The sequence below is a fragment of the Panthera leo genome, chromosome F2, assembly GCF_018350215.1.
Source record: "Panthera leo isolate Ple1 chromosome F2, P.leo_Ple1_pat1.1, whole genome shotgun sequence".
Taxonomy (NCBI): Eukaryota; Metazoa; Chordata; class Mammalia; order Carnivora; family Felidae; genus Panthera; species Panthera leo.
Genome location: NC_056695.1, coordinates 5,637,672 through 5,650,666, shown reverse-complemented (window position 1 = coordinate 5,650,666; position 12,995 = coordinate 5,637,672). Strand labels below are relative to the sequence as shown.

At 38.9% G+C, this 12,995-nt stretch overlaps 1 protein-coding gene across 8 annotated transcripts in view; it reads left to right on the top strand.

The window, feature by feature from the left end:
* The window catches only part of RB1CC1 (RB1 inducible coiled-coil 1), a 91,694-nt gene that overhangs the window by 43,598 nt on the left and 35,101 nt on the right, over positions 1-12,995 (top strand). For all 8 annotated transcript variants that reach the window (XR_006198273.1, XM_042923715.1, XM_042923717.1 and 5 more), the window contains 7 exons: positions 5,637-5,821; positions 5,990-6,176; positions 6,261-6,342; positions 6,610-6,671; positions 8,511-8,614; positions 9,060-9,186; positions 9,276-11,176. Coding sequence is in view for 7 of the 8 variants with exons in the window: in XM_042923715.1 (XP_042779649.1) it covers positions 5,637-5,821; positions 5,990-6,176; positions 6,261-6,342; positions 6,610-6,671; positions 8,511-8,614; positions 9,060-9,186; positions 9,276-11,176 (2,648 nt within the window). In the remaining variant the exon portion in view is untranslated. The remainder of the gene's footprint in view (positions 1-5,636; positions 5,822-5,989; positions 6,177-6,260; positions 6,343-6,609; positions 6,672-8,510; positions 8,615-9,059; positions 9,187-9,275; positions 11,177-12,995) is intronic.

Here is a 12,995-nt window from a genome sequence, read left to right as displayed (position 1 = left end):
TACAATTTATCATTACTTGAGACAGCTCTGAATTCCTGAAATTTTGCTGTTTCTCCGATGTCATTCTTTTTCACTTTAACCCTTGATAGAATGAATCAAACAATTTAGTTAACCAACCAGACTTCTCTTGATGATTCTTCAGGTTCTTTCCAGTTTTTCAGGTTACAAACACTGTTTTAATATCCTAGCACTTCTCTGTCTTAACATGCATGTTCTAGTATTTCTTTAGAGACAGCCTCCAGTAATGGAATTGTTGGACTAGGGTGTTTGTGCATTTTAAATATTAATTAGTAATGTTATACCCTCCATAAAGGAAAAATCAATCAACTCTCCCAGTAATTAATGAGAAGAGCTGTTTCCCTTATATCAGTGTTTCCCATCTATTTCCTCCAGTTTTTTATCCTAATGTTTTTCTGTAAGAATTTATTATATATGTAGTCTGGGTAATTCTTTGTCTATTGTAAATAATACAGATAACTGTTTTTCTCTTTGTTGATAGTGTTATAAAAATTGTTACACAGAAATTTTGAATTCTGCTGTAGTCAGATGTATTAGTCATTTTTCATATTTAATTTTATGAACTCCTCATTCCTTTAATGAGCCACCTTTGGGGGTGCCTGGGTGGCCCAGTTGCTTAAGTATCTGACTTTGGCTCAGGTCATGGTCTCACAGTTCATGAGTTCTGTCAGCACAGTGCCCACTTTGCATCCTCTGTCCTTCTCCCTGTCTCCCTGTCTCAAAAATAAATAAACATTTTTTAAAAAGTTTGAATCTCCATATTTCTTTATAGCTATTTCCCTAATTGAATAAACCAGGGCTTCCAGTTTTCTTAGATTATCTATTTCGTCTCTTTGGTTCCTTCAAATCTCTTGGTGTGTGTAGGGGGGTGTGTGTGTGTGTGTGTGTGTGTGTTTGTGTGTGTGTGTGTGTAATACTTTTTCTACAATCAGGCAGCTACAAGGAATGGTTTTACATATGGTTGTATTTTTTTTTTTTAAATCTGTTGCTGATGTTATTCTCAAATCTGCATTGGATTCAGCAAATGGACTTGTGTCATACAAGGATATGTCATTTTTCTGGAAGTGTAGTTGCCGTGATGAAAGGCTAATGGTACTTTTTTATTGTCTTTAAAAAATGGAAGAAGGAGGGGAGCCTAGGTGGCTCAGTTGGTTGGGCGTTGTTGGACTTCTGTGCAGGTCATGATCTCGCAGCTCATGAGTTCGAGCCAGTTCAGAGCCTGGAGCCTGCTTCAGATTCTGTGTCTCCCTCTCTCTCTGTCCCTCCCCCACTCACACTCTGTCTCCCTCTGTCTCTCAAAAATAAACATTAAAAAAAAATTTTTTTTAATGGAAGAAGGATTTCCTTTAGATTTGATCCTTTTTTGTTTGCTTTCCAGACCTGACCCTTAAACTTTCTTGAACCCAGACTGAAATAAAATTTAGTAGACATGTCCTATACTGTTCCTGTGAAAATTTGAAAATTAATTTTTGATGTCCTGTGGTGATAGAAGTACCCTGTCCAACCATCTTCTTTCCCCCTAATGTATCTGCAGCTTTTGCTAATATTTTAAGCTGTAGTAGCTTATAGAATTTAGCTTTTAGAACATTTTATCCTAACTAGCGATAATACTCCTACTTTAAAAAAATACGTTTTTCTTTGATTTTGATACCTGAAACATTATAGTCCTTTTTTGACGTTGAGGGGCAATTAAATTCTCATTTAATTATTCCTCAGTGAAATTTTTTGATGTTCCTGCATACTTTTTAACATTAAGTGTGTTACATATTCAGAACAAAACTGTAAAATAGATGCAAATCAAGTCCCTAAGATTGATGGATGTCAGCTGGGCTTGCCTGAGTGAGGCCCTGAGAGAAATTGACTTTAATAAGATAATTCTCAGTGCACTCATGAGAGACGGGAGATAACCTGTTGAGGTTAGGTGATATGTGCACATTGGAGCAACTTTTCACTCCCCTATTTTTATGTATTTGACTGTCACGGGATTCAGAGTCAAGGGTTTTAACTGAGATATCACTTCCACAGACAAGCTTTCTCTGATTTTGCAGTCTTGATCCGATTTATTTTCTCTTCGCATGTTTTTCTTAGCCTATGTCATAATCATATTTAAGTGATGGTGTGTGTTTTTTAAAAAGCACTTTCTTCTTGAAGAATATAAGCTCCACGCCAGCAGGACTGTAGTCTGTCTTTCTCATTGCCCTGTTCACAGTGCCTTGTCACTGTTCCTGACCCATAGTAGGTAGGCGATCAATACTTCTAGAATCAGAATTTGGGTTAGCATAGTCTTAAGTTTGTGAAATGTTAGAATTCTCTTTAATCTGGTCTGGAATCTTTCACATTTTATTTATAGATGTCTCATCTCTCAGTTTTGTTACAGCTAATATTTTTTTTTCCCATTGCACATATTTTCTTTGCTTATCAGTATTTTGTTGAGAATGTGGTTGGTGAAAGTAGATAAATTCAGATTAATTGATTTGAGGAATTGATTTTAAATCTTGTGGAAACACAATTTTGTGTAGTTCATTTTATCTACATAGCAGTTCAATCTTCTAAGCATTCTTGAAGAGAAAGGAAAAGAAATGATAGAAGGAGATTTATTGTCTACATATCTTATATGATAAAGATCAGTTCAGGAAGCTTTAAGCGAGTAATTTTTTTAAAACCACAACACTTCTGGTGATGTTTATGGACCCTTCTATCTGGTCTGACAGAGAAACTTCACCAGGTCTGTGAACACTGGAGCCTTGAAAATTTATTCAGTATGTATTATTTCTTTAGCCATCTTCTTATCCTTAAGGATTATCAGCAAACTAAGAAAATAACAGGGGCGGCACCCAGGCAGCTCGGTGGGTTAAGCACCTGACTCTTGATTTCGGTCAGGTCATGATCTCATTATTTTGTGAGTTCAAGCCCTGCGTCAGGCTCTACACGCTGACAGCAGGGAGCCTGCTTGGGACTCTCTGTCTCCCTGTCTCTCTGCCCCTTCCCTGCTCACGCTCTGTCTCTCTCTCTCTCTCTCTTTCTCTCAAAAATAAATAAATAACAAGGAATCTTCTTCCTAAACGAAAAGTTCACAGAATACATCTTGAGGGCAGTCGTAAATACTGTAGTAAACTAGCAAGTAGTTATATTTCTTTAGAACGTTGTCATGATTATTTAATTCTTATTAGATAATCTAGTGAAATTCAGAATTATGATATAGTTTAAGTTCTGCTTTCTGTCTTCGCTCAGTCACCTATGTAATTTTCTTTTAAACATATATGCATCATGTAGCTATCAGTCCTTATTTACACAAAAAATTAATACTACATGACATCAGAGATTATTCTGGTTTTTTTATTTACTTTTTTTTAATTTAAGCATAGTTGACATACAATACTCTATTAGTTTTAGGTCTACAATGTAGTGACTGAACACTTCTGTACATTACTTAGTGCTTACCGTAATTAAGTGTAATCACCATCTGTCACCGTATGACTTTACGACAGTATTGTTGACTCTGTTCCCTATGCTGTACTTTTCGTTCCTGTGACTTATTTTAAGAAGCTTGTACCTTGTAAGGATTTTTCTACTTAGTCTATTATACTAAGGATGGTGTAACAAATTTATTTTATTGAAAATGGATTTACATTTTTTCTTGCAACACTTGCATATATGTGCTCCCGCTGTCAGGAAGTTCTTTATTGATAGTCTAGAATTTAGTTTGGGGGATGGATGATGTCATTTACTTGGGTTCAGTAAAGAGTAGTTGAAAACTTACTAAGATTTTAACACAGTTGATGAAAGCACAGTAAGTTATTTTTAAATTCGGAAAAATATAGTCACAGTTGAGCATATAGCATATTGCAACTGAAGTAAGATACACAATTACTGTTGAAATTGTCTTATTTTCAGATATTAAACCATTTTGACTTTATTTTAATGCACATCATTTAAATTCAAATGTGTTCTTGAAATTTAGAAAGACATGAAAACAGAGAGTGAGAACTACCAAAAGTTGGAAGACATACTGTCGCCAGCCATATTGTTCCTAGAAGGATAATTATTTACAGCAGCAAGTATGGGAGTAGGATGGATGTGCAAATCCTGAAACTTGTATAGCACCTTAATTATTTAGAGAAGGAAAAAGAACCTACAAATACAATAAAAATACTTAGTAACAACATCATCAAGATGTCTTTGGACCTTTTTTAAGTGTTTGCTGTTAGGTTTTGGTTAAAGTTTTGTACACACAACGACCTTTTTTTTTTTTTAACATTTATTTTTTTGTTGTTTTTTGAGAGAGAGAGTGAGAGGGATAGAGAGAGGGAGACAGAGGATCCAAAGAAGGTTCGGCACTCGAGCCCACGAACCATGAGATATGACCTGACCTGAGCTGAAATCAAGAGTCAGACTCTTAACCTACTGAGCTACCCGGGCACCCCACAACTGCCTTGTTTTAAATATGGCATATCTGTCTGAATTAATTTGTAGCCTAAACACAACCCCTACTTAACAAAATGATGCATATACCTATGAAAACAACTGAGTAAGGATAGCCAAGAAAAAGTACGAGAGTTATTTTTCTTACCAAATAATAAATCGCATTGTAAAATTACACACTTAAGGGGCTCCTGGGTGGCTCAGTTGGTTAAGCGTCCAACTTCAGCTCGGGTCACGATGTCGTGGTTTGTGAGTTCGAGCTCCGTGTTGGGCTCTGTGCTGACAGCTTGGAGCCTCGAGCCTGCTCTGGATTCTGTCTCTCCCTCTCTCTCTGCCCCTCCCCTGCTCGGGCTCTGTCTCTCTGTCTATCAATAATAAGTAAACATTAAAAAATTTTGTTTAATTACACATTTAAGTTATTGTTCTAACAATATTTGCACTCATCTATCTACCTACCTATCTGTCTATGTATCTATATATCTATCTGTATAGTAGAACAAAATGTAGTCCAGAAATACTGGAGAGAGGAATGACTTTTCAATAAAAAGTGCAGTCAATTGATTGTTACTCTTTTGGGGAAATGTACAAAATACTATTGAGTATCATAGAGGTTAGATTAAGTCAGTTATTTCATGGCTTAAAATCAGTGCCCATGTTTTATGTAATGTCATGCTCTGACTGACCCATGATGTAGGAGTCTAGACACATAAGTTCCAGTTGTAATTTGACTAAGTGTGTCCTTGGACAAATCACTCTTCCCAGTGGGTTTTTGTTGTGTTTTTTTTTTAATCCCCTAGCATGAAAATGGAGTAGAATTAGATGAGCAGAGAGTTCTTAACAACAATCTCTTTTTATGAACACACCTACGTTCAGTAAAGTAGATTTTTAAAATCTTGTTTAAGGGTTGGCTGAGCTCCAACTCTTGATTTCGGGTCAGGTCATGATCTCATGTTTGTAAGTCCGTGCTGTCAGCACAGAGCCTGCTTGGGATTTCCTCGCTCGCTCTCTGCCCCTCCCATGTGGGTGCGTGCTCGCTCTCGCCGTCTCTCTCCCTCCCTCAGAATAAATGAACTTTAAAAAAAAATCATGTTTGAAAGTAGAACAGTTCGTGTTTAACAAAGATTTTTCGTCTTAAATGAATGTTGATGTCTTTCATGAAAGAAAGTTAATATCCTTTTCAATATTTTCTCTCAAAGGGATTTTTAGCTAATCAGATGAGAGCTGAAAACTTGAAGGATGCATCTGTATTACCTGATTTGTGCCTGAGTCACGCAAATCAGTTGATGATTATGTTGCAAAATCACAGAAAACTGTTGGATATTAAACAGAAGTGTACCACTGCCAAACAGGAGCTAGCAAATAACCTACATGTCAGACTGAAGTAAGTGACTGTTCCATCGAATCTAGGGTGGCTAGCATTGATTTTTAAAATTTCTACCACGTAATGGAGTCATTGTCTCTTACCATTACATTGAAATATTTGATTGGTTGATAAACTTGGGATTAGATCATTTTTATAGAGTTTGTGTGTCTCAATTTCATTCTGTAGGTGGTGTTGCTTTGTGATGCTTCATGCTGATCAAGACGGAGAGAAATTGCAAGCTTTGCTCCGCCTCGTAATAGAACTGTTAGAAAGAGTCAAAATTGTTGAAGCTCTTAGTACAGTTCCTCAGATGTACTGCTTAGCTGTTGTTGAGGTTGTAAGGAGAAAAATGTTCATTAAACACTACAGGGAGGTACGCAAGTTGAATTCTGTTCTCGTTGTGTATGAGCCTTAATGAATTGGTGCGTGACACTAACATCAGCTTTCCTCCTCTTAGTGGGCTGGTGCTTTGGTCAAAGATGGAAAGCGATTATACGAAGCTGAAAAGTCAAAAAGGGAATCCTTTGGGAAATTGTTTAGTAAGTGCTCTTCACTAATAAATTTATATGTGATGAAAAATGCTGTTTCTGTTTTGTAGATATGAATGTATTATTCTGTAGCATGTATGTGATATTAATTACAGTCAGATCTGGAGGAACATTGCTTTTAAGGTCTGTAGAGTTGAATCCATTGTTAAAATTCAAATATGAAGAATTGTCCATTTGTTTTTTTAAAAACCAGAGGGTTTTTTTTCCCCCCGAAATAGAAAGTTATAAAATAACCATGTTGTTCATTTCTTTACACAGGGAAGTCCTTTTTAAGAAATCGTCTGTTTAAGGGATTGGACTCCTGGCCCCCGTCCTTTTGTGTATGTATTTTCTTTTTTCTTTTTCTTTTTAATTTATTTTTTAATGTTTGTTTATTTTTGAGAGAGAGGGTGAGCTCGAGTGTGAGCGGGGATGAGGCAGAGAGAGAGGGAGACACAGAATCCCAAGCAGGCTCCAGGCTCTAGGCTCTGAGCTGTCAGCACAGAGCCCGACGCGGGGCTCGAACTCACGAACCATGAGGTCATGACCTGAGCTGAAGTCGGACGCTTAACTGACAGAGCCACGCAGGCACCCCTTGTGTGTATATTTTCTAACCGTGACTATATTTTGTATGTGTTCAAACCTTTATTTCAGAAGGAGGGAGATTTTCAGAAACATGTAGGATTTTTTTTTTATCAACGTAAAAACAGTTTTGGTTTTAAAAGCCAGTTGTCATTTAACTCTAAGATACATTCATAGTTTTCAGTCAAGGGTTTTCATAACACAGGAGGATAAGCCATACTATACTGTTAAGCTGTTGATTGGTAGGAACAGATTTGCTTATTATTTTGCCCGTGTCCTTCCCCCTCCTCTTTCTCTCTCCCCTCCTTTTTCTCCCCTTCCCGGCCCCTTCTCGTCCTTCTGTCCTCTCCCCTTTTCATTCTCTTCACCACCACTGCTACCACCACCACCTCCATCCTGTTTTATTCATTTGTTTACAGATCAGAAGAGGGTAGCTAGCTCTTGAGGTGGTCTTCATTGAACCCATGAGAAATACATTTGTGTTGTGAAACCAGGATTACCGGGGATCGATCATTTTATTTCATGAAAAAAATGATTCCACAGGGCAAAGAAGTTCGGGAAATGCTGTAGGTTTTTTTGTTGGTCTTCAGATACACTGCTTAGCTGTTAACCATGTTTGTATACTGCAGGATTTCTTAGGGCTTTAACTATGCAATTTTGAATATCTAAGAATAAGCGATGTAATGGGGTTCCCCACGCTCTTTAATGAAGAACATCTTGACATTTCTAAATCTGGTTAGGTAATGAATCCAACAATTGGAGTTACTTTAACAGTTGTATTTCTCGGGGGGACCTGGGGGGCCCGGTCGGCTAAGCGTCGGACTCTCGGTTCCGTTCAGGTTGTGATCTCACCGTTCCGTGAGTTCCAGCCCCACACCTGGCTCCACCCTGACAGTATGGAGCCTCTTGGGATTCTCTGTCTCCTTCTCTCTTTCTGCCCCTCCCCCACACACGCTGCCTGCCTCTCTCTCTCTCTCTCTCTCTCTCTCTCTCTCTCTCAAAGTATTGCTTGCCAATATCATAAAGAAATGATGTTATAAATCTAATTTGTTTTTAAAGAAGCTGAAATCGGCTAAGAGTTTATATTTGAAAATGTAATGGAAAAAAGATCAGTGAAAGGCAAGCAAGGCAGTGTTACGTAGGAGAAAACTTTTCACAGTACAGCAACAAGGCGTGCTAGTAAGCGATAGGCATAGAGATGGGGCCAGGGCTAGAGAGATCTTCATGGTGAGGCTGTCAGTCAAAGAAAACTTCGGGAACAGCCTATGTGCTAGTGACGCAGATGTGTTCCTTTAATGTTGACAGGCTGCTACCCCATTTTTAAAAAGCTGACGAGAGAAAGGAACTGTGCCGACAGTTAATCACCAACAGCTTATGGTTCCCAGTTACTTGAGACTCAGAAAATAGTATACCATGTTGTCATTGAACAGTCCCTTGTTTTTATTTTGTTTTATTCTATTCCTTAAATGTTAGTAGGGGCTTTGTAGCACGTTTGCTTCTTTGTTATATTGGAATTAATGACAGTAAAGAAGCATTCGTGAGTTTGTCCTCTTATGTCTTTTGGTCACTTTTGAGTTGATTTGTTTTGTTTTGTGTAGACACAGAAGCCTCGAAAGTTTGACTGTGAACTTCCAGATATTTCATTAAAAGATCTACAGTTTCTGCAATCATTTTGTCCTTCAGAAGTTCAGCCATTCCTCAGGTAAATGTCATTAGTGTTTTTGACTTGGGTTATCCCCTTACAATGTTTTCCTTATTTTGGAGCTGTGGAAAGTAGCACCAGTAGTCTTAGGAGATGCCCGAATATAGAAATGCATTATGATAGACTGGCTTTCCTGTGCTGCTTTAGGAGATTTCTAGGGAATATGCAAATGATCAGAAAACGAAGATAAAACAGAAGGAAATTAATGCCTTACATGCAATTAATTTCTTTTCTAGTAATTACTCGGACTTTTTGTATACTGTGGGGGATTTCTAATTCATCACTGTAATGATTATGCCTCAGGCCCCTGAAGCTGTTGCTGGGGTTGATTTGAAGAGGATGTTAATACTGTAGTTATTTTGGACACAGTTTGACATATTTGCGTGTAGGTATCCATCTTGTCATTGCAGAATCAGAACTCTAATTTAATTGCATTCTGTTTCAGGGTTCCCTTACTTTGTGATTTTGAACCTCTACACCAGCATGTACTCGCTCTACACAATTTGGTAAAAGCAGCACAAAGTTTGGATGAAATGTCACAGACCATTACAGATCTACTGAGTGAACAAAAGGCAAATTAAGTTCTTACAAGTGGTTGCTTCACTGGTATTACGTGTTTTTGTTGCTGTAGCTCTGTAAAGCCTGTCCCTCTCTCTTCCAGGCATCCATGGGTCAGGTATCCCCGCAGTCGGCTTCCTCACCAAGGATAGAAAGTACAGCAGGAATTGCAACTACTACCTCACCGAGAACTCCTCCTCCGCTCGCCGTTCAGGATCCCTTGTGTCCTGCGGTGTGTCCCTTAGAAGAATTATCTCCAGATAGCATCGATGCACATACCTTTGATTTTGAAACTATCCCTCATCCAAACATAGAACAGACTATTCATCAAGTTTCGTTGGACTTAGATTCATTAGCAGAAAGTCCTGAATCGGATTTTATGTCTGCTGTGAATGAGTTTGTAATAGAAGAAAATTTGTCATCTCCTAATCCTATAAGTGATCCACAGAGTCCAGAAATGATGGTGGAATCGCTTTATTCATCAGTCATCAATGCAATAGACAGTAGACGGATGCAGGATACAACTGTATGTGGGAAAGAGGATTTAGGAGATCATGCTTCTCTAAATGTCCAGTTGGAAAAGTGCCGACTTGTTGCCCAAGACTCGCATTTCAGTATACAAACCATCAAGAAAGACCTTTGCCACTTCAGAACATTTGTCCAGAAAGGACAGTGTGACTTCTCAAATTCTTTAAAATGTACAGCATTAGAAATAAGAAACGTTATTGAAAAGGTAAGATATTCTCTGGAAATGACACTAAACGAAAAACATCAAAAAGAACTGCAGTCTTTAAAAAGTGAGTACGAAGACAGACTTGCTGCACTCAGAAAGGAGAGCGAGGAAAACGAAAACAAAATTAAAAAGCTGAAAGGAGACTTGGCGTGCCTCGAGGAGGTTTTACAAAACAAAGATAACGAATTTGCTTTGGTTAAACACGAAAAAGAAGCCGTCATCTGCCTGCAAAATGAGAAGGATCAGAAGTTGCTGGAGATGGAAAGTCTCATGCGCACTCAGAGCTGCGAAATCGACGAGCTGAAACACTCGCGGGAGACCGTTCTGGAAGACCTGCAGAAGCTGCACGTGGAAAATGATGAGAAGATTCAGTTGTTGCGGACGGAGCTCCAGGGCTTAGAGCAGCGTCACCTCAAGGAGCTCGAGGACGCTCTGCACGCCAGGCACATGCAGGAGGTCGAGAAGGCCAAGACCGACCACGGGGCGTCTTTGGAGAAATTGAAGAAGGAGAATCAGCACAGAATCGACCAGATCCAGGAGTCTCATGCCGCCGCTATCCAGGAGAAAGAACAACAGCTCCAGGAATTAAAACTCAAAGTTTCCGATCTGTCGGACGTGAGATGTAAGTTAGAGGTTGAACTTGCGTTGAAGGAAGCAGAAACCGATGAAATAAAAATTTTGCTGGAAGAAAGCAGAGCCCAGCAGAAGGAGACCTTAAAATCTCTCCTTGAACAAGAGACGGAAAATTTGAGAACAGAGATAAGTAAACTCAACCAAAAGATTCAGGATAATAACGAAAGCTACCAGGTGGGCTTGGCAGAACTAAGAACTTTAATGACCATTGAAAAAGATCAGTGCATTTCAGAGTTAATTAGTAGACACGAAGAAGAATCTGACCTGCTGAAAGCTGAATTAAACCAAGTAACATCCTTGCACCACCAAGCATTTGAAGTGGAAAAAAACCTGAAAGAAGAAATAGCTGAACTGCAGGGTAAACTGGATGCGGAATTGAGTGCTCTTGAAAAGCAAAAAGAGGAAAAACTCACCCAGCAGGAGGAGAAGTATGAAGCTATTATCCAGAAACTTGAGAAGGACAAAGAGAAATTTGTCATGAGCCAGGAACAAGACCGAGAACGGTTAATTCAGAAGCTTAATTGTGAAAAAGAAGAAGCTGTTCAGACTGCCCTAAAGGAGTTTAAATTGGAGAGAGAAGCTGTTGAGAAAGAGTTATTAGAAAAAGTTAAACATCTTGAGAATCAAATAGCAAAAAGGTAAGAATTACTTTAGGCTGTAATTATAGAATGAAAATATTGGCGAGTCAAATTTTAATTGTGTGTGTAATCACAGTACCTTGATTTACTTACATATCTTAGGTAAATATAGTAACAGGTATTTTTATAAAATAAAAACTTTTATAGTCAGTGTTTCTTAGAAACATTTAAAAAATAACACTACCTAAGTCCATTAGTGGCTTTGTAAAATGGATTAGTATCTTGATGAGGCCCCTGGGTGGATCAGTCAGTTAAGCATCTGGCTCTTGATTTCAGCTCAAGTCCTGATCTTACGATTTGTAGGGCTCCTTGCTCACAGTGTGGAGCCTGCTTGGGATTCTCGCTCGCTCACTCGCTCACTTCACTCTCTGTGCCCCTCCCCCGTGAGCACATGTGTGCGTGTGCACTCTCTCAAATTAAATAGGGGCGCCTGGGTGGCGCAGTCGGTTAAGCGTCCGACTTCAGCCAGGTCACGATCTCGCGGTCCGTGAGTTCGAGCCCCGCGTCGGGCTCTGGGCTGATGGCTCGGAGCCTGGAGCCTGTTTCCGATTCTGTGTCTCCCTCTCTCTCTCTGCCCCTCCCCCGTTCATGCTCTGTCTCTCTCTGTCCCAAAAATAAATAAAAAAACGTTGAAAAAAATAAAATTTTAAATAAACTTAAAAAAAAATAGAAAAAATAATAATAAAATGGATTAGCACTTGGACTTCCAGAGGATGATTTTTTTTTTTTTTTTCAAATTTCAAGTGTTTTCAAGGACAACTTCCTTTTTAATTCATTAAATTCCCTTTGGTTTATGTGAAGTTTTTTTTTTCTAATTTCTTCCAGTTGAAAATTACTGTTTTCCCTTCTTTTTAAATTGTGGATGTGTGTGGCACCTGGGTGGCTCAGTCGGTTAAGCATCCCAACTCTTGATTTCGGCTCAGGTTGTGATCTCACGGTTTGTGGGATCGAGCCCTGCATCAGGCTCTGCACTGGCAGTGCGGAACCTGCCTGGGATTCTCTCACCTCTCTCTTTGCCCCTTCCCCTGCTCGCTCGTGCTCTCTCGCTCTCTCTCAAAGTAAATAAATAAAGTAAATAAACCATTTTAAGAAGTTGCGTATGTATGAAAGATAACACCTTCCTCTGAGCAGCGCTTAGTAAAGGCTAAATTCTAAATTGGGGCTAGTTTCATTGTTATTTTCTTGATATTAAAGTTCATACTAAAGTTCAGTTATTCCCTCTGCGGTTCAAAAGATAATGTTTTTAAATTCCAGGTTTTATACAGTGGGGGTTGTTTTTTGGGGGCTTTGGGTTTTTTGCATTTTTAATATTGTTCCTGTCTGATGTTACTGCCTTTTGACCAGAGAAGTAGTCTTCAGTTATTTCTGCTCTTTAAATTCCACTGAGGGGTTTTATGGCCTAATAAAGAATTTCTGGAGCATTATCCACGAGCTCTATCACTAATTCTTCCAAGTGAATATATTTATAGGTTTGTATGCCTGGTATGTTTTAACCTGTTTCTTGCCCGATCACTTTTACAGTCTCTTGTGATTGACTTTCTGCTGTGTAATATGCATATATTGACCTACAGTTCAACTTCCCCTTCTGTTTTGAAAACAGAAACTCTTTACGTATTCTGGGGGGATTGGAGGGTTTAATCCAGGAATCAGGGCCTGCACGAACATTTACGGGGCTAGAGGAGCTAAGGTCAAGGGAATGGCTTCTAAAAACAAGGAAAGCTCTGGTGAAAGAAAACAGATGCTGAAATGCCCACCAAAGCTGATAGCTCTTCACGGCTCACTGGAAAGCTGCTGTGGCGACCCAGAATCTCTTCCAAGC